A 24,969-nucleotide genomic window follows, 5' to 3' on the forward strand; every position below is an offset into this window, starting at 1 on the left:
CAACATGTATGTCATTCATATTGTAGCTGCACTGCTCTGTGGCATATTTCTGAAACCAAGTTACATGAGATGACAATAATTCAGATGAAAAACAACATATTTCATTGTCATCATTTATGGTATTCCGTTTTAAGTGTAGCATTTGAAGGTAGTTCTGTCTATTTAAGTGCATTCAATGGTCTTTGTAAAAAAAATGATATTGTAGTGTAAGGTAGTATAGCGCTGCTTATCAGAGGTTAAGCCTAAAGCAACACAGAGGGCATTGTTAGCCACAAGACAGTTAAATTGACTTAGTTTAGGCAGGCAATAAACAGTCCAAACAATGGAACCAGAGGCAAACAATTCTGACAGTGAGTAGACAAAGGAATCAGGAGTCAGGCCAAAACAGGCAAAGGTCCAAAACATGCAGGTCAGGGCAAACAGAACATGGACAGCCGGAAAGCCAGGAAACACACCAGACAATTTGGCAAGGTACAAGGGGGAGAACTGAAGCGGTATAAGTACTGAGGGGTTGTTGGGGAAATCAGCTGCAAGGGAGGAAGTAGATGGGGACAAGCCAGGTGTATGCGGAGGTGAGCGGGGGCAGGAGGGCATAGCTGGGTCTGGAATAACAGTGGCGAAAAACATGGCAAAACAGAATGATAAAATCCTATTTGCTTGGAGTCATGACATGAATAATGCAATGCTCCCGATGTAGAAAAGCTGGACAATACAATGGTATACATGGGGGGAAAAATAACTATTTGGATTAAATAAATATTAAATTCTCATTGGAAATGTTGAGCTCCAGAATGAACTACATGCCTCTTGTGTGGGGCTATAACAACTGTTTGCTTCACATTGTGTGATTTTATGTGAGTCTTATGTTGTTTTATGTTGTCAGTATGGGTATTGTCTTCAGTGCCACAAACTGAAGAAAATTTGCTGTGTGATAGACAATACATTTTTGTAATTGAATTTAATTAAACTGCTAACATTTATTTTCCATTGTAAATTGTCCTTTTTACTGACATGTTGAGTGGAGATAATTACCATGATATTACCAGTGGCATATTCCCCTCCATTGTTGTGTTTTTCTAATAAAGTGTGTGAATCTTCCTTGCTGACAGGGGTCAGAGAGGCAGAGCGTCTTGTGAATTGGAAACTTGGCTCCAGCGTGGTATTTCTCCCCTTCCAAAGCCTTGGCAAAAGGCAGCACAATGAGGGTCAGACACCCCCCTGATGGATGTCTTGTACAGGCTGAGTAAGGTTGCCTCTGTGTTCTTAGGGGAAAGATGTGGGAGTTTTTCCATCCTTGCCAAGAGCAAATATGGGTCTACGGGCAAAGCTTTACCAGGTCAGTGACTGGTGCTTGTCCACCAGAAAAGGGACTTGCTGTGCACTGTAGCAGATAATGTGACGCCAACAGACACATTTCGCTTACAGCCATTTTCCAGCAACTGAACAAGCCTGAAACTGTGTACACTCTAAAAAATGATTCAGGGGATTAGTTCATTACGCTTAAAATACAGACGTTTTTCAGCATAAAAAAACGAGTTTGTTACATGAACTTGAATTATTCCATTGACAACTTATTCTAAATAAGTGGGTCAAACTTAATATTTAGAAGAATGTGTTAACTTATCAATGTATCAATTTTGAATGAATATTTATGCGTCCACTCAACACTTTTGAAATAATAAGTTAGTCCAACTTGTCTTTCTGGTTAGTATCAACTGTACATATTTTGAAAGTTAAGTAGGCGCCTGAATTTGCCCGGACATGTTTCGCTGCCACGCACTGCGGTCACACAGCCAGACCACGTTGTCCACCACAAGTGAAAGAAGGGGAAGAAGTCGGAGTTCACGTTGAGTATGCTATCATAGGGTAAGTAACAGCACTAAGTCGTTTTGCTTTTATTCGCCACAATTACCAACTGTACTGTACTTTTGGCACTTCACCAAAATTCTAAGCTAAATTAGCAGCTTGATAGTAGGCTACGGCATTAGCTAACGTTAGCTAGCTAGCCTTTTTCGGTTGTATTGTTCCAGAGCAAGCCGACTTTATTGGCGCACTTGACTTATGTAGCTTGAGATAAAAGTGAGTGTGTGTGGCACTGGGTAAAGTGTTGGTCTTCACGTTGTTGTTTTTTAGTGTGTAAGGGCAAAGTTGGGTAATAAAGCCAGTTGGAAGCAGCACGTGCCAACTCTGTAGCTAATGTAAAATAATAGGGCATGTTAGCTGTTACTTAGTTCGAACACAGTACATCAGGATAACATACAAATATACTGGTAGGCCTATTTTCAGTTTGAGTTTAATGCAGGCTTCTGTTTTTTCTGTTATTTCTGTGTTTGCTTAACTGAACCATCTTGTAACACAGAGGTACTTGTTTTTCGATTTGCTATTTCTACAGCACATATACAACTTTTTTGATTGTGCCTTTATTTCAAAATTTCATTTGTTGTGTGCAGATAAATGAAGAATTCAGACGAATCACCACTGCAAACTTGGGAACCACGTTCATGGCAAAACTGGACCAGTACTCCCCGAAAATAATGTCCATGGCCTCCTCAACAGGAGGAGCTGCAAGAATGAAGATCCATTCCAGCACATAAGTAACATGCTGCTAGAGGTATGAATCAATGTTTTATTCTTATTAGCTCGTGTTGTGGGTGTGTGATCATCAGGGCTGGCCCGAGTAATTAAAATAGTCCACTGTTCGGTTGTTACGTTGGTATTCAAGGCTCAATTCAGTATTCAGGACTTTTCTGACACAAATGCATGTGAAACATCCACCATAACTTGAATGGGATAATATATCACATGTTGTATACTGCTTGGTCCTGGTCCTGTTCCCCAATGAGGCTAAGAAAAATCATTGCATTTTTATGCCACAAAATCAACTCACGTTTTGTTATTTTCAGTGTTTGATTCTCCTCAGCCTTCTGTTGAAACAAATGTCCATTTCTGTCCTGAACAAGACATATCTTGTTTGGCATAACAGTGCTAACAGTTTAAGCAGATATTCCCATAACTCTATGCACTACCTGTGTATTAATTCATTTAAAAGAGCAACAATTGAAGTCCAACCCACAAACCAGCAGCTACAATTCTGATTAGTCAGCTCAGCTCTTATGTGCTGTTCTCCTGCTGCACCTCTATGGGTTGGATTTAATCCAATTAATGGGGTGGCACTACACTTTTTTATTTTTAGTAGAGCAATTAAAAAAACATTGCTATTTGGCCAAAAAAAACAAGAGGAACATGCTAGTAATGTTTCTGTAACGCTTAATTGAGGTGTAAACTAAATAAGTGTTATATTTGATAAAAAGAAAAAAATATTCAGTTGGTTCAGTCCAGACCCCTGACACTTTACCTTTCAGTCCTCTTTTCCCAGTTATGTAATTATTAAAATGCATCCTAATGGAGGAGCAGTTGTAAGATTGTTTTTCTCATTCACAGGATAATTCAGTGGAAAGGAGGAGAAAGGTGGCTATCCGTTGTCTCGTGGTGTATCTCAGAGAAAAGGAGGAGGATCTCTTCAAAGAAAGCTTGGTAGGTAAATCTGGACACCAAAGATCAGACAGTTAACTGTACGTTTTGCTACTCTTATTTTTATGACTTAAAACACTGAAATGTTTATTCTGACCTTCTTATACCAGGATGGAGAAATGGACTTCACTGATGACGTGATAAAGATTGTTGTCAGGAGAGGTTCCTTGACGTCTGATACTGCCACCGCAAGGGTAGTCATTGAGGGAACCGAAGTCCTGGATGACCTGGATCTACCAAGAGCTTGTGCCTTGCTAATGGGGCTGATATATGCGCTCAACCTAAGCTACCCAAAAGAACTGATCAAAACCTTCGAGGTATTTCAGAAAATACTCCTTGAGCTAGATGGCCTGAAAGCCAGCCCGAGGGTAATGTCTCTCAAAAATAGACTTCTGTCTTAAAATAGATTCAGCAGGAAACATAAAGTGTTGTTGTGCGGTTAAACTGCCAGTTTATTGGTTCCACTTTGCATAAAGTAAAGCATAATGGCAGATGATAACAATGTTGAGTAATGCTTTAGAGTTGTTGTTTGTTCAACTTAATGATTATTCTTCGAGAATGCAGTTTTTGCCTTTAGGTGTTTCTGTTATTAAAGAGATAGTTCAGTATTTTTGAAGTGGGGTTGTATAGGGTTCTTATGCATAGTTAGTCTGATACCTTATAGAGATGGCGAGCAGTACTGTCATTTTAAGGAGTTCGAGGGAAAAATGTATATTGCGAAAGTCAGCCTTGTACTTTTGCAGTAGGGGGTCAGCAGAGAATTTTTTTTTTAACATAAATGCTGACCTTACAAAAAAAACGCTAAGTGTAGGATTTTTTCACTGCTTTAGTTTGTCGTCAGACAAGACGTTAATTTTTTACCTTTTTTTTCCATGTATTACCACCTCAAGTTGGCCGTATTGTTGGTGAAACATGGCCGAACTACACTTGAAACATTTAAAAAAAATAAAACAGCTGTCTAGCGTCAAACTAAAGCACTGAAAATATGTTACATTTAGCGTACAATTGAAGGGATATTGTTAGGTCTATACGTGGTGAAAAAGCGTTTTTCTGCTGGACCCCTTTGCAACAGTACAAGGTTGACTTCTGTTACAGCAATGTCTCCCTCAAATTCCTTAATGTGACAGTGCTTATCACCATCTCCATGAGGTAACAGACTAACTATGCATAAGTACAGAAATACAACCACACTTTGAAAATAATCAACTATCCCTTTTTAAGTCCCTCACTAATTGTGTCCGTCACCCACTCTGTTTTGTGTGGACAGAACATTAGAAGCAGATTTGCAGATTTTGCCAACACTGACAATACCAAAGATGTCTTTTACTTTGCACTTGTATATTTATTTTAATTATTTTCTATTGAGAGACACTTTATTGATCCCTTGGGACGGTAACTACAGGTAAATTCATTTTCTGTTTTATTATATTTTTTTTTAAAGATAAAATACAGTGTGAAAAATGTGATTCATTCCAGGATGTATGATATTATTGGAAGTGGGAATGTTTATTTTGTTGTTATTCTTCATGGTAAAAGTGCTCAAATAAACTGTGAAAACTGGAATTGCTGTTTCTTCTTTATTCTTACATAAGTGAAATAAGTTACTCAAACACAAAAAAGTAAGCTAACTGTTTGCGTTGACATTTTTGAGTAGGATGAAAGAAATAAATTAAGTTAGATTAGCTTAAATAAGTAATTTGAACAGATTATCTTAAATAAGTAATTTGAACACTCAATATCCCCATATCTTTCGAATTAATATTAAGTTGGTTCAACTTAATTATGCTTTCAAAGGTCAAAGCAAATTATGTTGGATCTACTAATGTAATTGCATTATTATGACTACAAAAGACTCATACGATGAACTCAATAATGCCAAAAGTTGGGACAACTTAAAAAGAGGCATGCAAATAGTTAGCATAGGTTTTTAAGTTGAGGCAGTGTATTCTTTTTTAGAGTGTAGCAGGGGGATGATGAACACTGCAGGACGACATGAGGTTTGACACAAGGTCTGGAAAGTAAAGTGAAGTGAAAGTTGAACTTTCTTTATTATATTTTTTTACTAAAAAATCAATTATATCAATAATTTAGACCTACACTGAGAAGAAAACCCATCTCAAACTACAAATTTAAATAAATGGCGGTGCGGTAGTGTAAAGGCAAAAAGAAATGGTTGTCTGGGATTAGTGATCTGAGACGCCATTAATCATAACAACCCTGGTTTTAATCCAAAGGGCACCTTTTATTGCATGCCATCCACCTCTCAGTCCACATTTCCTCAGTGGCTTCCCTGTCAAATATTAACAAAGCTTTACGGAAAGCAGTATTTGAATAGACCCAGGGAGTTGGACCATATGAGTACATTTAACTAAAGGCCTGGCAGACATAATTTGTACATGTTGTATAGGGGATCAAGAGCAGCATTTATGAGGTAAGTGAAGGGGAACTCAATAGTCTAAATGAGAAACGTTTAGAGTATAAATGTACAAAAAAAACATGTCATAAAGTTAACTTTGGTGGCGGTGTTTTGATGTGTTTTTCTGTGCTCCTTGTTTTAAAGATACGTTATCAATATTACAGTTTTACATTTTGTGTTTGCAGGAATCAGGTGTAAGTCTGGGTATATAGTAATAGTCAGCCAAAAAAGTAACATTGGTTATTTGCTGCCACCTACTGTCTTGAGGCTTTAGTACAGTAGTAATATATTAGAACCAATAATGCTCGCTGCTGCTTATGTAAAGTATGAGAAAATTGTGAAAGTAATGTGTTATTGTAATTATTATGACATGTACATGTTGTATTTGTTGTACTATTTCAGTGGGATACTGACTGTTTAGGAAAGTATCATGGGCGTTACAGAAAAGAGAATTGGTGAAATTGAATACATTTTATTAGCACACATCTCATTTCAAATTATGGAGTTGATGAGGATTGAGATGAAGCCCCATCCTACGCACACAAAAGAAAACTGAATAAATCAAAACTTAAATTATGCCTAATGCATACAATAATGTCATTTTCAAACATATTATTCCCTTCTCATGGATAAAATATGTCCCCAATGTTATAATAATTTAAGATAGTAAGGTGTTTTACTTTATATATGGAGAATATAATTATTATTATACATATTAAATATGAGATTTCATTAAAAGCAAAGACGTTTAAAAACTAATTTGGCAGCCGTTCCTTGACTATACATATCTCAATTCTGAAGGGACCTACTTGACACTTCAGATGTCACTTTATTTGTTCTTGTATTTTTGTATTTGTTTTTTAATTTGTGTGTATGTTAAAAAATCTATAAATAAAGTATTTAAAAAAAGAGAGTAAGGTTCATACAATGACTCTTTTACTTGAATTGCTCTTCATGGGCATAAAAAAACATTGACATTGCATTCAGGAGACAAGAAAAACAAAGGGAAAGACAGGCAGAAAAATAGTTACATATCGATCAACTGCATTAAAAAGACACTGAAAACAAAAGTAAGTAAATATACAGTAACAGATTCAAAGGAGTGTGCGTCATTTCATCATTACGGTTGTTATAGTTAATCACAGGGGTTGATTATTCAAATGCACGACACAATACATCTATGCAAACACACACACAGATGTTAAAACAATTACCTTACATGACTGGAAGCAGAACTGGGTGACTAACTGGACCACAAAACACACACTGGTACATATTGAACTGTACAATAGGGTTTTATAAGTAGCAGATACCGAATAACTGATCCAAACACAAACACACGTATAGGCCTATACACTTGTTGGTGAAACCTTTGAATGTTTCAACACTCAACCTGAAAAAAACAGCCTGAATGGCACTGACTGAATCATCAACCTTGCGGCCTTGCAACCTTTCACCCCAGTGTTCACACCCAATCCGGTTCAATACTGTTCAAACATCTTGAGATGCTCAGGTAGGCATACCACCTGACGTATAATCTTAAATGTGACAATAGTTCAACAGGCCAATGTTTGCTCCCATGACTTCACATGCCATGATACACATGGAATTCAAGTTAGCACCATTGAACTGTGAAATGATTAGACTATGTTGCATAGTAATATTTATAGCATAGGCTACATCATAACAAATGGCAGATAGTCTAATATAGTCAATTTCCTATCTATCTATCTATCTATCTATCTATCTATCTATCTATCTATCTATCTATCTATCTATCTATCTATCTATCTATCTATCTATCTATCTATCTATCTATCTATCTATCTATCTATCTATCTATCTATCTATCTGTGTGTGTGTGTGTGTGTGTGTGTGTGTGTGTGTGTGTGTGTGTGTGTGTGTGTGTGTGTGTGTGTGTGTGTGTGTGTGTGTGTGTGTGTGTGTAAAAAAATATATGTCTGTCTGTCTGTCTATTTGCTATTTATCCGTCTGCCTGTCTGAGCAATTCTTGTCTATCAAGAAAAGCAGGTCATAGCCTTCAATAGACACGTGTGCGTGCCGCAGGGGGTAGGACTCACATTCAACATCCACTTCCTTGTACACTTCTTCGTGTCGGACAGCGCAATCTCAGACAATTTAAGGTATGGAAAACCTCAAGACAATGCTTCACGTGTGTTTAAATAACCTACATTTTTCGTCAGGTAGGGTCATTGGTTACTTATGCTATACTTCTAGATATAAGGGTAGCCTAAATTAAACTGTCTAGGCTAGTCCTTGTCTCGGGTTGTATTGTAATGGGAGGGACAGTACACATAGAAAGGAGACCTGGTTTTGTGCTACGAAATTCTTCTTCTTTAATTATTCGGGAAAACGGTGAACAATGTTTACATCCGTGTAGGCTACAGGTTCATTCCAGGACGCTATCTCTTTAAAATATCGGTGCGTTCATACCAAACAGGGAAGTTTACGCACACTGATACTTCCGGCTTGTGTGTCTACCCCTTAAAGATATAACCTATTTTATAAACAGTCTATAGGCTACATATAATACGTCCATGGATAGCAGTGAATAAATTAGAAATATGCTTGTTTGTTTGTTTGTTTTTTGTTTCTATAGGCTATTTGACGTTCCACGTAGGCTATCTGCTGTTAAAGAAAATTGCACTTTTTTTAACAAATCTACAGGCTAATAACAGCAGCACGTAACACCTGAGTCGTTGTACACACATGATAGGGCAATAAAGTGACGTCCATAAGGATGGGAGATAGAGCTGCCTACTCTCTTTACACTCCGGTAGAAAGGACCGAAAGTGTTCCCTCCCTTGCTAAGCTTTTTTAGTGTTTAAAAAAGAAGACAATTATAAACAAATGCACTATTATCAATTCAGCCAAGACTGCTAAAAGCAGTCTATGGACAATATTGAATTATTCATTTATTTATTTGAATGTCAATATTTAGGTTTAAAAATATATAGGCTATAATTCGATTTAAAAAAAAAATAATAATTTAGGGTCAAAATGCAAAAAGAAAAACATTTAACTATTGTTGCAAACAGAAGACGACAGGATATATCTATCTAGTATAGTGCAACGAGCAATACATTAAGCATACATAAATAACATCATCCAATGTGTCATAAAAACAATAATCAAATCAATTGAAATTAATTAAAATACATTTAATTTGAATTAAATTTATTTAATTTACTCCCCCCATTTACTACAAGTAAATGGGGGGAGAGGGGCTTGAATTATATAATTTAAGTAGGCCTAAATCAACAAATCTTGGCACTTTTTTCCACCTTTCTTGGACTTGTGGAGATTTTACATAGCTACAGGGACAGTCTATCGTGGAGTCATGAGTCTTTTATTCTGAAAGAAGGGGGACCGGAAGACGTATTGTTATTGCGTCTGGCGGAACTCGGCCGTCATGTTTGTATCGTTTTACTAGTTACTGTAGCGCTGCTGGTCGGATAGCTACACTTTATATCATGCGAATGTCCCAGTTAATAGCCAGGTCCTTGTTCTTTTTGTAACCATGAACAGGAGCCAGCTGAAGCGCTCCGGTATCTTGAGGATGGCTTGGGGCGGCTCTGAGACGATGGACCAGGAGGGTCGTGGAGAGCCTTTCTTTCTGCGGGCTGTTAAAATAGCAGCCGTGGTGGCCGCATACTGGTTCATCTCCATAACTATGGTGTTCCTGAATAGTTATCTACTGGACAATAAAGAGCTGGATGCGCCGCTGTTCATCACTTTCTTCCAGTGTCTGACGACTGTGGGACTGTGTTGGCTCCTGCAGATGTTGTCCAGAGTTTTCCCGGGAATCATCGACTTCCCGTCGGTCAAAGTGGACCTGAAGACGTCCCGGGAGGTGCTGCCTCTGTCCGTCGTGTTCATTTGCATGATCACCTTCAACAACCTGTGCCTGAAACATGTCGGCGTGGCTTTCTACACGGTCGGTCGCTCACTCAGCACGGTGTTCAACGTGCTGCTGTCTTACGTCGTCCTGAAGCAAACCACGTCATACCAAGCCCTGACGTGCTGTGGGATCATACTGGGTATGTGCACTCTCTGTTATTGGTGGATTATTATGCCTATTCTCTATAGTAGATCAGATGTTGCCGTCAGATGTCACAAAGTATTTGTCACTCTTTGCATCTTAATAAGATCTGCACCTTGGAGATACTGTCAAACAAAAATATTTGGCCCTGTATCCACATCCACTAAAGCCAAACGAATATTACTCCTCATGTCATAATCCATGGACATTAATGTTGGCCTATGTGCTGCTATAACATTTTCTGGTTTTCAGTTGTGTTAATGCTCCAAATCTTGAAATGATATCAATGTGATGTAGGTTTTGAACTATTGGTTTGTAAAACATGGGTAAAACAGGAATTTTAGGAGCTCTGCATTTAATTGTGTCTTTTGTAAACAAAACTAAACAGATCTAGTTTCAAGCTCTTGGTGGAAAAGTCTGAAATAAATCCAAGAAATATATGATTTACTGGCATGTGGCATCACTTTGAAAATGCTGGTAAAAGAATGGGCTGCTCTGTGAAACACGTTTCAATTTCATAACGTGTCTGTTCTGCACAGGTGGCTTCTGGCTCGGTGTGGACCAGGAGGGCGTGGCCGGGTCTCTCTCGTGGGTAGGCGTGTTTTTCGGCGTGCTGGCCAGCGCCTTCGTGTCCCTGAACGCCATCTACACCAAGAAGGTGATGCCCGCGGTGGACGGAAACATCTGGAAGCTCTCCTACTACAACAACATCAACGCCTGCGTCCTCTTCATGCCTCTCATCGTGGTGTTTGGAGAGTTGGGACACATAGCCAACTTCAGCCGTCTCACCGACCTCAGCTTCTGGGGCATGATGACACTCGGAGGACTGTTCGGTTTCGCCATCGGATACGTCACGGGCCTCCAGATCAAGTTCACCAGTCCACTCACGCACAATGTCTCGGGCACTGCCAAGGCGTGTGCGCAGACCGTCATCGCGGTGGTGTACAACCATTCCAGTAAAAGCCTGCTGTGGTGGACCAGTAACATGTTGGTTCTGGCGGGCTCGTCGGCCTACACTTGGGTCAAGAGTCTCGAAATGAAAAAAGTTCCCAATAAAGCTCCTGAGGACTCGGACAAGGAAAAACTACTGCCAGTCGACAAGAGCGACCTGAGCGTGTGAGAATGTGAAAAAATAAATGTAAACTCTTAATTTGGGATTAGTGATTGAATTGATACATAAAGGTGCATCTAAAAAATAAATTGAATATCAATGAAAAGTTATTTTTTTTCTGTACATTTTATCCAAAAGGTGAAACTTCTCATATATTCTAGATTAATTACACATCAAAAGACATGAATCTTAATAAAAATAATTTTCAGAGGGTTGACATTTCCCTATTATAATTTTTTTTTTGATGTAATATTCTAATATTTTGAGATACTGCAGCTGTAATCATCCAAATACAAACAAAAGAAACGCCTTTGATATTTCGCTTTTTGTAAAGAATCTATAATATATGAATATTGACTTTCCCATGATATTATATTTTTTTTTATTAGATGCACCTGTATATGAAATCTGTGATTTTTGGTTGGGTTTTGTGGTTGTATACAGTCTGACTTAGGGCTCAAAGGAATTTGTATATGTTTTATTTATTGTCAAGGGGCCTTTTTAAGAAAAGTTTTTAAATTGAAATGGCATAATTATGTAATAATGTGTCTTTTATGATGTAGTCTACAAGTGAAGGAAGAAATCATGTTTTTTATTCACAGGGAGGGTGTATTTACTCAGATTGAGGGAATTGTTGTCATAGCGACATGGATACACTCCATTTTTATAAATTAATAAACTATTTTGTTATTGGTTTAAGGGTTGTCCCTGGCTAGGAACATGTCTGCTATTTCAAACATGAACAAAGCCAAGGCAACAGGATCTGTCATATCCTGTAGTTTTATAAATGATATACCGCCTTGTGACTGACACACAGTAGGAATTTATCTCCCAAAGAAATCACTGACAAAACATTCACTCATAAACCTGCTAATTATTGACTGGTGGACATCATGTTTCACAGTCAAATTTCAAATTCATAAATGTTTTACATTGGGGAAAAACAATAATTGGACAAAGACTAAAGAGGATTCACATGTTGGTTTTACATTTGACATGTGTCCAAATTGTTACACGTCACAGCAATAGTTGCACCATGAAGTGAGAAGCCTCTGTTTGCACCTGTCATTAACTCTTGTGTGATGTGTCAAGGCACCACTGCAAGCTGGAACATGTTTTGTGTCAACCATTGTCTGTTTTCACAACTGTATTTTTTTAAATGATATCTTAACATCATTGTAACATATCATTTGAACAAAAACGGATCCATAATGCTACATTCAAGAAAGAACATTAAAAATGGTGGATATTTCAACACGTTGTATGTTTTCCTAAGTTTGGGGTTTACTGGTATACAATCAAATGTGGATTATCTTTCTATGTATAAGCATAATATAAATTGTATAGTTTATATACATATTTGTGGCAATTCACATTATGGTTAGTGACATTTAGAGGCTGTCAAATTATTCAACACAGCACATATGAGGAGCTACCATTTAGAGATAAACCCTAATGAAGATCTACACAATGAATGATTTTCAGTTTTGCAACAGTGCTTGTATTTGTTATTTTTCTAAATGTTTTGCTATTAACTTAATTAGCTATGATCAAATTATCTGCTTGGAAAGACACATACAGCTAAGTGCCTGTGATTGCTGCAGAGCTGGATAACTATCTAATCATTCTTGCTATATTTCTGGGTCTGGGTTATTTAAGGTGATGAGATGTGTTTCAATGACTGGTGCCCTCTGTGTGTAACCATGGGTCGCTTGGTTATTGCCAACACTTGATGTGAATTAGGAAGGTCACTTTGTGTTGGATGAGAGTCTCTGGGCTCCAAATGGAAGAATATGTCTCTGAGCAACAGTGGGACTAAAAATAGCTGACATAGCACCATGGGTAATCACACAAACCAAACCAAAAAAAAAAAACACTGGCCTCTGATGTCAAGAACTCATTTCAACAGTGAATGTGGCTTTGTGAAACCTATGAAACCTTTATATGTGTCATAATGTAGACTACATAACCCCCCACCCCTCATGTTTCTCTCATGTATGGTTGGGTCAGGTTGGACATGGCAATAAAAGGCACAATCTTCAAAGATGATTGACAGTCCAAAGGCTGCTAGTATCAATCATGTTTCTTTAAATGTGTCAGCTCAAAGATGTGGTCAATAGGCAGTTGTCACTTTGATGATGCACAAGTAAATTACGTCTTCAGTTCAAAATCATGAATATCTACTTTCTGTATAATGACAGTCACTACAGTCTCACTATGTATCAGACTCAAGAACCATCAGAACTGTTTGCCCTTAAGGCTGCTTCCAATCTCTTCAAGGTCCTGAAGTTTGCGTAGGACACGCCCTTCATTGGGTTTATCTCTGGAGGGGATGAGTTAGCTTGTTATAGAATATTCTGACAGCTAGTCAACTTGGCATTCAAAAAGTTTTGGGGGACTTGGATGTCACGTCCATGATTCGTTTTAACCTTGTGCTACACACACACAAGAGTTTTACGATTACCCTAAATCATATTGACCAAAGAAAATACCATGGCCTTGGTTTCAAAGAAGATCAGTTGTACAGCTGACCTCACAGTGTCTTTTAACAGGAGACAAAACTACACTTTTGTCCCTGGACCCCCACTGACACTGTTGTCCCTTCCCATACACCCCTACTTGTTTCATTAGAGAAGAGACTCTATGCCTGACTCAACGTGTTACATAGATGTATTTTAGCCGCACATTGGATGTGTTTAGGGGGCAGCAGCTCCAGCAGGGGACCCCAAAACCTCTCTTTTCCGGACCACATCAACCAACTCCCGACTGGGGGATCGCAAGGCGTTCCCAGGCCAGTGTGGAGATATAATCACTCCACCTAGTCCTGGGTTAGGGTCTTCCCCAAGGCCTTCTCCCAGCTGTGGCCTCCTCCCATCAATTATGCGAGTCTCAACGGTGAAAACCCCAAAAAATAAGAGAACATTTTGCTGAGAGCATTTTCAAAAGTGATCAGCTGTAGTGCTTAACTTCTGTTACCCCATATCAGATAATGAGATAATCAGAAATCACAACAAGTATATGTCATATTATCAGTCTCAATCCGTCATGCTTATACAACCTGTTTTATCGGAGAAAATGAGAAAACATACTAAAACCTATAGATTCCTAAGCAGAGGCATTAGGTAATGGAGAAGCAAACCTTGGAGCTGAAATGAGGTGTGACAATCCCGTCAGCCTCGTTGCTCCTGGCAAATGTGACATCATAAAGACTTTGGATAGAGAGGACATCTGTTATCTATCTTCTGGGAAGTCGTCAAATCGTCCTCGTCTGGTACGACAGCTGGTGCATGATGAAGCATCAGTAAACACATTTGGTTTGATGCACCTGCAGATATGTATTTATTAAGACACACACACACAGACACAGACACACACACACACACACACACACACACACACACACACACACATACATACACACTACAAAAAAATAAGGATTTTGAATATCTATTTTGCAGTTCCGGAGAGATTATCTTCTCTTCTTTTATTGAAGCTTCTCTCATGAACCTGGCAGATGGATTTTTTTTTCCTTTACCCAATTCACTGTTTTCACCATCAGCACGCCTCTTATTCCCCCAAATGCACTTTCCACTCTCTTCGCCAGCAAATATTTTCCCCTTTAACTGGTCAGCGTGCTGTGCTAAATCTGGACTCACTACCATAGCAGAGACATAGGGACTAGTTGCAGACCTAGTCCTGATTTGAGGAGATCAATTTCTGGTCGGATACAAGCTTTTCCCAAAGGAAAACATTGTGGAAGGAATGGGTTAAGGATTTCATTCCATCACGCTGAGATGGTGAGAATTCCTCATCCATAGCTACGTCATGCATGGAACACACAGGACCATCGGTAGATAACCAGGAGGATAGCCTACTATTTTCTTGGAACTGCTTTCGGAAGTTTATCTCGCTGTGAGCTTGGCAGCAAACATGTCAACTTTCTTCACAAGGAAAGTGCCCATGCCCACTCTTGTGGACCCCGAAGTCTGCTACCTCTTCCTCCTAAATCTCTTTTTTTGTGTGACAGCTTGGCCACATGGTGAGTAAAATATATTTCTTGCTGTAAACGGTAAAAGGAGAATTCTTATATAAATTGGCCTTTTCCTTGTGAAAATGTTACTTTCACCAACAACCAAGCGTGTTGACATAACAAATTACTAATGGTGAAGTTATTTCATGAAAATGGCATGACTTCTGCTATACTCATACTACACATGGACTATCTAGCATTCTAGCACATGGGACTTTTGAGCAGAGGAAAAACGCTTGCATCTTCAGTGGGGCTTTGAAACATGTTTGAACCCATACTTGCAGCTTTGGGGTTTTGATATGGTTCGCAAACCAGTGCAGGTTGAGCTAGATAGCATCGTCTGCCACAAAATACAAAATCCACTGCCAAGACAGCAGTTGTTCCAGTGATCATGAAATGTTGAATATGTGTTGTATGAGCCAATTTGCACCTATTTTTATAAAAAGTAATATACATAATATATAATTCCTCCGCTGTAATATCTTTACATTTAATCTCCTCTACTGTTTTATAGCCATGAAACAGAGGTCAGATTAGAAGTGAGAGGTTTCAGTTTAGGTGTGTTTTAAGTTTGATGTCACTGTATTTTGCCACTAACAGAAGACAACTGCCCGAGCTCTGGGTGGAGCGCCATGTGTCGTCCATGCTGTGAGTACGAACTGATCCAGTGTCAGTGTCCCTCAAAAGGCTCCAGGGTCGGCTACACTGTCCCCTGCTGCCGCAATGCCCTGGATCAGTGTGACCCCTGCATCATTCACCCAGGTATAATCTTATATTGTCACTGAGATATTTTCTTCTATCTGTTTTTATAGAAGGATATGTAAAAAGAAAAAAAAGTGATTGTTATAGCTAAATGGCTGCTTATAATACCTGACCAATTCTTCTTCTGTTTATTTCCAAACAAACAGCTGCTATCCATGGAGACATACAGTGATTCATTTCCTGTTTATGCAATGTTATTTCCATGGAAAAAACTACTAGACACTGAGAGTTTTGATCAACACATGTTCAGTGTATCCTGAATCACTATAGCAATATATCTCAGTGACTAAGAGTTGCAAATTGATTTGCAAAATTCCTCTGATCATTAGATTACCGTCAACATTTTCTCCCTCTTGTGTCCTTTGCTATAGGCTGCAGTCTGTTTGAGAACTGTAAAACCTGCCACAACGGAACATGGAAAGCCAACGATGACTTCTTCATCAATGGAAAGTATTGCACAGAGTGCCGCCAAGGCTGGAGCGGAGGGGGCTGTAAAAGTAAGTTTAATTGCTTCAACTCATTGCTGTAAGGCTTTATCTTGAAATAAGAAAAGAATGGCTGAATATTCTGAATGTCCTTGCTTGAGAAAACGTGGATAGCACGGTGCATTCATTTCAGTTCAACACTCAGCAATTAAGAATCGAGCAGCTGCACTCCACCATGCCTAAGTGTTGGTGTGTGTCATTGTATACGTGTTCTATTCATTTTAGGACACATTATTGGATTGTCTCATATGCAAGGCCATAAAGTCATTCACCAAAGTCTGACAAAGTCTCTTGAAGACTGACAATGTATGGTAGCTTGAAATGACTTCATGTATTGTCAAGCTTTAAAGTGTTTGGAATTTGTTTTACAACATTTGTGAACATTTCTAAGGATGTTTAAATAAATCATTAGAAGTTTCTTACATTTTAATAAGGAAACATAATCCGTCATCTACAAGTAAACCTCTTTAGTACCCTAGCTATGATCATGGGTAAGTACGCAATTAATTCATGGAACAAGGGATTTGGGGCTGTACTCGTTATTAATACTGTGGTTTGCAGATATCAGATTGCTGCCTGCACCCATTATGTAATACACCATAAGGACACTTGGTGGCGACAATGCTTTTTTTGTTTGGTTTCAGCCTAGCTACAGCTGCAGCCAACTGCTAGTATCATTCATGTAGTTCATGTTCACTACATACGGAAATATTAGGAATAATTACTGTGTTAATGTATTTGAAACCATAATAATCCCCATTTTGTTTTATTAGCTACCATAACTAAATAGATTACATCATCAAACATGTACTGGTGAAGCCCACAATGAAATGATTATATTCACAAAGGAAAGCTAGTGTAGGCCTACCTGTTGGCCACTCCTCGTATCCATTCTCCAGAATTTTTTCCATTCTTAATCTTGCCATGGCCCGGGGGCAAAACGCCACTTGAAATTCATGTCTGTCATGCACTGTCAGTTTGACAAACAAAAGGGAACGCAAGGAGCCATTGTGCAAAGACTGTTGTTCTACAGAAACCTGTTCAGGGTCTGTATAGGTTCAAGAGGCCAGGCAGGCATTCAAACTATGTAGGCTGCATGCTTTTAATAATGTGTTGCTAAGTGAGCAGTGTATGCAATGCGGTTTGTGACTTTGAAAATATTCTAAACCCTTAAAACATTGACCATTTAACGCAAACCCCAATTACAATCCTCACTCACCCTTGTCCTTTTAATATAAAGGTGCAGTGTGTAAAATATATTAGCAGATTTTAGAACAGACTTGGTAGAAATGCCCTGCATTCTAGAACGTTCACCACTAGATCCCACTAAATATTCAGATAGTACACACTACACCTTTAAGTATAAAGAACTGACTGATATTTTTTTTAACCCTCTGAGAAACACACATTGTAAACGAACACCAGCGTGTTTTTTCTAATCACTGTTATTGAAGTCACGGTTGGATCCCGTCATCTAATAATGTTTTGTAAATGATCTGCCCTGTTAAACAACACTAACACATAACCGTTCCTACTTGCAACAGTGAAAATGTTTGGTGGCACTGTGATAAACACACACTGAATGATGGTGTGGAATTACCAAGTGAAAGTAATGACAGTCATCTTGTGGGTAGCATGTGGCGGCTTTGTCCAGCGGGCCCAGGGTCACATAGCCCTGGAGAGTTACCCAACAAACGCCAGATGTGAATGGAAAGTGCAAGTGGAGAGGGACAGCATCATTGAGCTGAGGTGGGTCTCCTTTCTTTCCAGAATTTGCACACATATTAATTGAAATAAACATGGAAATGCAGCCAATGTTTGAAATGATATCAGGTGACAAAAAAATCAATGTGGAGAATTGATTGGATTTATGAAAGGGCCTGAGCTAAGAGTTAGGATTTATATTTGGCTGAAGTCAGGGCAAGGTTTGCCAGAATTTATACAGATCCAGCTTTTTGCTGTTTTGACCTAACATAACAAACTAACATAATGGGACTTGCAAGATTTTATTTAGTGCAATTACCTCTTTCTGAAGCTGGTCGAGCAAAGGAATGTGAGATTTATTTTGTGTTTTTTTTTGTATGCTGGATACTACCTCTGCTACATCTGCAGTTGGCCGCACAGAAGACAAACTCAATATCACTCTGTCAGCTGATGTTGAAGCTAAAAGTTGTGAAATGTGTTAGAAATAGTCAAGTGTATATAGCCGAAATGTAACGGTCCCATCTTCAAGAACTATTGCCTACCCAAAAAAGAGAGGGAAGATGACATTTTTACAAGTGCACTGCAAAGCAAATCACAAAAAAGTGATTTTTTTTTCAGTCGTAGGGCAATCATTGGGACACCTCAGCTGATCCTCAGATGAAGGCAGAGACAGTCCTGCATGAGGCCACAATAATTGAAAAGTTCTTCACCTAGAAGACGGATGTTAAGTATTTGGAATTGGATTGAAAACACAACAGTTAACAATAAGTTCTCTTTGATGATGCTGCAGGTTTTCACGGCTCAATCTGGAGTGGGACCATAACTGTCGTTATGACTATGTTGAGGTGCGTGACGGCCACACTCTGAGCTCCCCTGTGATTGGTCGCTTCTGTGGCGACAGGCTGCCTCCTCCAATCAGAAGCTCTGGGAACCTCATGCACATCCTCTTCACCTCGGATGGCTACAACAACTTTGACGGCTTTGTTCTCACTTATCAGCAGAGTTTAGGCAGGTACAACCATTGTTCATATGTTAGATGCTGCTTACAGGTTATACAGTAAGACTAAAGGTTTGACAGTAAAGCAGAAACGCTCAACAATACATTACAATCTGATGCAGTTGCCTCAAAATAAACACTCCCTTTTAAATGCTTATGATGTGCTTTTGCTGTGCTGTGTCCACGGCTATTAAATTATACTGTTTGGTGTTCCTGTTATTTTGGCCACATACTCTGAAGCATTATATAAGGAGGCCTGTGATATTCACATTAAAAGATTGAGATCATGATGTGTATTTATTCATGATACACTGTAGGCATTTGCTTCAGAAACGTGTATCATGGATACATGATATACAGTAGATGATGATACTTTGCCACCCCTCCATGCGTGGAGCAACTATCATTGTTTGCTTGCACCATATTTGCCCCTGGACCTTTCTCTTTTATTCCGCTGTGTCTGCACAACCTCCTATACTGCACAGTGCAGTGATGTGAGACGGACAGTCAGTGACACAGATTTATCATACTCATCTCTCTCTCCATTTGCTTTCTTCAAAGCCAATCATGCATCTAACTTGCATCCCATTTATCCAGTATGTTCCCTTCTGGACAATAACTCTTGCTACCTAACCTACACATACCATAGTGTTACAGCTGGAATGGATGGTATAGCCCACCTTAGCAATATTTTGGTAAAGATTATTTTAGTAAGTCAAACAAGGGTTGAGTTATTTCATCATATAATGCAGGAAAAAAACGCTACTCCTCTTCCCTTTGAAATCTTCTGCAAGAAAATATATATTTCTTTAAATAGTTAATGTTTACAACAACTTGGGCCAACCTAACGAAAGCCTATCAACTCGTTCTCTATGCACAGGATACTGCAATACTAATCTAAAAGATCAAATGTAACGATTGAGATTCCAAACATTTTAAACCGGCTTTTATTTAGAAACAAATCTGGCCATCCTCGGTTGGAGCTCAGGTAATACATAGTTACTGGTTTTTAGTTAAACAGGTTTCTAATCCCAGCAGAGAATACTTTTGATTAGTTTAAATGATTTTTGAGAATTAGCTTCCATTTGAGGCAATGAAACAGGATTTTAAAACTCTATCATACATTTTGAACCATTTATGTTAATTCAATTACCTTTACAGTTTTAACATTTGTTTATCTCTTTTTTTTGACATTGAGTGGTTGTTTCAGTGGGGGACTTGTCTTTCATTATACCAAGAAAATGTCTCCACAGTTTTGGCCATCGAGACTCCTGTCGCGTGTACTCTCCCAGAGAAACTGCTGAATGGCTATTTAATGCCTGTATACGGCCCAGGGGAGGAGCTCTTATCTGTAAACTACTGGTGCCATCGACCTTTTACACTGACCGGCTCCCAACAGAGGACCTGTCAGCGCAATGGCACGTGGAGCGGCACACTTCCCACATGTGTGAAAGGTATCGTTTAAACAGGTGGCCTCTGGTCTTATTGTATTGTTTTTTATACTGCATACAATACAATACACATGATGCATTTATTGAGGGAGTTTAATCCATTTTCTTTCTGTCAAACACATACTCACATAGGCCAAACTATCAGAATCCCATGTTCCCCTCCAACTAAATTGCTCAATGGCTACCACAGACCTGCTCCTGACACAGCTGGAGGGGCAGCAGAGATCATTGAGTTTTTCTGTAAAAAATCTTACATTCTGAGTGGAATCCCCCAGAGTACCTGCCATTCTAATGGATCCTGGAGTAGCAGGCCACCCAAGTGTGTGAGAGGTAATAAGGTTGGAAACACACTGCTACACACACTTGAGCATTCTAATTTCCGACCGCATTATTATGTGAGAAAGTGATTCTTCTGCTCTGATAGTCAATAGTAATTGATTCGCCCCTACAGCGTGTCGGGAGCCCAAAGTGTCTGAACTTGTGCGACAGAGTGTTGTGAAGCTGCACCTGACATCAAGGTAACCACTAAGACACTGTACGCATGGCTTATGTTTGAAATTAAAAAGGTTGTTGTGGATTTAGATCACATTAGTTACACCAGGCTAGCACATTAAAGGTGGTCCTCATCGATTTTTGAGAAAGCTTGTTGTAAAAATCGCTTTTTGTCAAAATTAGTGAATATCTCCTCACAACCTGTCCAAACCTGTGTGTTAGCTGTAAATATATAGGCTAAGCTCATAACTTGCTTTGATAAGTATTTGGCTTCGACACCTATTTAAATATTGACAGTCTTACTGTCACACTTGCTACAGTACTACTGAAAACACATGTCATTTCATGTTGATAAATTGTAGCCTATATTGATTGCATTGTTGTTAGCCATCCGAGCCACTTTGTTTACATTACAGCCTAGGCAGTGTATGGACACCAGATTTGTTTTTCTAACGTACAGAAAACAAGCTGATTTTGACAAGCTTTCACAAAATCCCTGACTACACGTTGAAGTGTTTCAGGTGTACGTGAGAAGATATTAAGAGATAATCCTGATCAAAGAACCTCTCATCCAGATACGACATGCTGCATGATTTGCTGTCAGCCGGCTTCATTCCGTTGGATAAACTGTCAAAACGAGAAGACACCTCCTCTGTTGATCTTCCTCAAGGCTTTCACGCGGTCTACACCAGCATAGAGTACAGGTGTGCCTCCCCGCTATACAGCCACACAGGAAGCTCCCAACGCACCTGTCTGAGGACGGGCAGGTGGAGTGGACGCCATGTGTCCTGCAAACCAGGTGAGAGCAGCAGCAGCAGCACAGGCAAAATACCCGGGCAAACATTTGGCCTCCGGTCCAAAGTTAGTCCTCTCATCCAACTCTCTGCAAGATAATGAATGAGCTGATTTTATTCAAAAGGTAGAAGAAATATGTTGACAGATAGATATTACCCCCAAACGTTTACAACATGTTCCTAAATAATATAGCACACTATTATTTATGAACTATCACTGTCACTAATATACTATTACTGCCTTTTTGTAGATTTTTGACACACTTTTTCTCCTGTCTGACTTCCTGCAGTTTGTGGCAAATTCAACACTTTCAGTCCACGCAACCTCAAAGACACTCAATGGCCATGGCATGCGGCCATCTACATCCGCTCCCCTCCGGATCACACAGCCAGCCCCCACCGGCCCCGTGATATGACCTGGTCTGTCCAGCAGGGGGCCTCAGAGGAGGAGTCATTCTGGGCCCTGGCCTGCAGCGGGGCTCTGCTCAGCCAGCATAGCGTCCTTGTGTCAGCTCAGTGTGTGGTAGACAAGGACAAGCAGCAGAGCCTTTCCCCAGCACAAGTCAAGGTTGTCATAGGCATTCAGCACAAGGCATCCAAAGACCAGCTTAAACGACTGAAACACCTGGGGGTACGGCACAGTCTGCTATAGTCAGAAAAGCTTATGTTTGGGAGAAATTCCATCAGATGTTTTATATGCTATACCTATATATTGCTTTTATTGAACAAGTTTGAAGAACATCTACTGACAGTCATATCGTTGATGAGATATAAAGGTGGATGCATTAGTTGAAGTGCTGCAAGTCGTCTCAGATATTTAGTTTGCATAACAGAATGAACTTTTTTTAAAGAAATGTTTAATCTAGAAGCATAAACATATGTTGGCCTGCTACTTACCAAAAAACATGCTTGTACTGGTTTTACATATTTCTATTTGTAGGTCATACAGTTCACAAAACCTTCCCAAGACTGAAAAATCTACTAAACAGCAGCTTTGATGATAGAGTACAAAGCATGTCATCTTCAATCAATAAATGTAATATTCTGGATAGGTTTTTATTTGTAAATGGTGCAGGAAGAAAAACCCATTGGCATTCAGATGGGCACTTAAAGCTGTACCAGGATACAATACATTTGAATTTGAAATATTTGCAACATCCTGACGCATATTATCTGATCTTGAAAGATATTCCAAAAACAACAACATGTTCACATTCTTGGTGGAATTAGACCTTCTCAGGTATTCTTTAACCACCGACTTGTATAACCTTTTCACATTTTCTCTTTCTGCCCAATACAGGTTTCACACATCTTAGTTCATCCAAAGTTTTCCTCTGCACTGGACTCCAATGTGGCTGTACTCAGATTAAAAGACAAGGCCCAGATCAGTGAGCGTGTTTCGCCTGTGTGTTTACCCAAAGTGCAAGGAGGGGAAGTGACGGCGCAGGAGGCTTATGCTGCAAGGTGGATTTTACAGATAAATGATCGCAGGCATCTGAGCCGCCACACTCCCTCGAGCCAGACCAAACGTGTTGAGCTGGCGGATTTTGCTCAATGCGAAAGACAATTGGTTCAAGGTGGAGCACACACCGCATTGTTCAGTGACACTAAACTGTGCGTCATTAGGAAGCCAACTAGTCCTCAAATCCCTTGTCCCAGTTTTATTCCAGGCATCACAGTCGTACCAGCTATGGCTTTGTCGACAGGTAATGTCTTGACGGGGCACCAGGGGCCTCAGTCCGGCACAGAATGGCAGCTCCTTGGTTTGGAGAGTTTTTTCAGCTCTGCAGAAGAGAACTGCCATCAACAGACTCACACACTTCAGACACGGATAGCCAACTTTCGAGACTGGATAGAGAAAAATATGAAATAGATTTTTATTTTTTTTTATTAGAATTTCAAGTGAAGCTCATTTTCAGCTACTTCAGTTCTAAATGGTAATTTATTTACAGTTACTTGTGTAGAGATGGAGCGGACAGGGAGAATATAACATGTGTTTTGTTTACTGTTAACCTGCCATAGTGTCAATATCATGTAATGTTATAACACATATATTTCTACTTTCATTTCTCTCTGGTTATGTTTTATTGGGGCCATTTAAACTTCAAAAAAACTCAACGTGAGCTCAGCTGTTTAAGATACACACCCGCATACTCAATATCTTTGAAAGCTGCCATATGTTTATGAGGTGTGTTTTCGAGAATACATTTTGAATGATGACGCTCTTTTAAAAAATAAATAAAATAAATCCTCCAGGTGCCATATTAGTACAGCACGTTTGCACACTGCGATCCATAGGCACTGTGTGCTTCTAGCTGTCTCTGGCTCCTGGCTTTTAAACAATGTATTTTTTTGCTGTATAGATTTATTCAGTGTCAATTTCCAGTTTGATTCTCCATCCTGCTGAGGCTTATACTTGATTAAGTCAATGATTCTCCCAGCTGCAGGCCTCTGACCTTTTGGACTATCCTGCAGATACATTTTAAGGAGGAAAAGTCATTTTCTGTGTGCAAGTATGCATAGGTTGATGTTCTGCTGAACTGATATTAAGACATTGATTATTCCGTTTATATGCACAGTGTAAATGTCCCCATAAAACAATGACATTGGCCTTTTAAAAGAAATGGCATTCGATCAACAATCATTTAAAGATCCCCATGTGACATCACTTCCCTTTGATTCATGAATGCTCAGCAATACACATGTGCACGTGAATGGCAGTACACCATGCTGGGACTGTCTGTCCGTCTGTCACTGTAAATATACACAGTGCCTGTGTACGTATGTGGCCTTTGCATGTGAGGTGATACGTTCGTGAGTTTCCCTGACGACTGTCCAACATGTGCTGTCAATGAGAAACACACTGAGAGGATTTGCTAAACATAGCTCTTACTCCTGAGACGCAGACGACCGCTGTGCTCCCCGCGGCTTTGTGCAGGACACCGTTTAAGCCTGGCCAATTAAACAATGAGCGGCTCAGTAAACGGTCTCTGCAATATACAAACAGAATTGACAGGGTAACAAAGCAACCCATCATTACATTTCTAGTGTAAACACAACACATGAGCAAATACAGAAAGAAGAGATAATGCCTCAGATTGCTAGTGTGAACGCATTAGTGATCCTACTGCAC

General features: G+C 39.4%; 3 protein-coding genes across 4 annotated transcripts; all 3 read left to right on the forward strand.

The window, feature by feature from the left end:
• The first annotated feature begins 1,788 nt into the window (after nucleotides 1-1,788).
• LOC307271440 (uncharacterized protein) lies at nucleotides 1,789-4,928 on the forward strand. The gene is made up of 4 exons (XM_080053904.1): nucleotides 1,789-1,866; nucleotides 2,451-2,611; nucleotides 3,442-3,534; nucleotides 3,642-4,928. The coding sequence occupies exons 2-4, from the start codon at nucleotides 2,600-2,602 to the stop codon at nucleotides 3,930-3,932; spliced, it is 396 nt and encodes a 131-aa protein (XP_079910030.1). The 5' UTR covers nucleotides 1,789-1,866; nucleotides 2,451-2,599; the 3' UTR covers nucleotides 3,933-4,928.
• A 3,091-nt stretch (nucleotides 4,929-8,019) lies between these two features.
• slc35c1 (solute carrier family 35 member C1) lies at nucleotides 8,020-12,376 on the forward strand (the record flags this gene model as incomplete). 2 transcript variants are annotated; one of them, XM_080033714.1, is made up of 3 exons in its annotated part: nucleotides 8,020-8,091; nucleotides 9,497-10,008; nucleotides 10,550-12,376. In XM_080033714.1, the coding sequence occupies 2 exons, from the start codon at nucleotides 9,528-9,530 to the stop codon at nucleotides 11,128-11,130; spliced, it is 1,062 nt and encodes a 353-aa protein (XP_079889840.1). In that variant the 3' UTR covers nucleotides 11,131-12,376. The 2 variants fall into 2 exon arrangements, with proteins under 2 accessions (XP_079889840.1, XP_079889839.1); XM_080033713.1 differs by lacking the exon at nucleotides 8,020-8,091 and having other exon boundaries at nucleotides 9,489-10,008.
• Nucleotides 12,377-14,855: 2,479 nt separating this feature from the next.
• Nucleotides 14,856-24,122, forward strand: pamr1a (peptidase domain containing associated with muscle regeneration 1a). Its single transcript, XM_080028062.1, is given in 12 exon segments — nucleotides 14,856-15,160; nucleotides 15,752-15,913; nucleotides 16,285-16,410; nucleotides 18,033-18,147; nucleotides 18,893-19,104; nucleotides 20,338-20,553; nucleotides 20,683-20,880; nucleotides 21,002-21,068; nucleotides 21,586-21,602; nucleotides 21,605-21,841; nucleotides 22,127-22,467; nucleotides 23,137-24,122. Coding segments are annotated over 12 exon segments (2,373 nt in total). The 5' UTR covers nucleotides 14,856-15,051; the 3' UTR covers nucleotides 23,710-24,122.
• The last annotated feature ends 847 nt before the right edge of the window (nucleotides 24,123-24,969 follow it).

The sequence above is a fragment of the Ammodytes marinus genome (genome assembly GCF_949987685.1).
Source record: "Ammodytes marinus genome assembly, chromosome: 1".
NCBI classification, from domain to species: domain Eukaryota; kingdom Metazoa; phylum Chordata; class Actinopteri; order Uranoscopiformes; family Ammodytidae; genus Ammodytes; species Ammodytes marinus.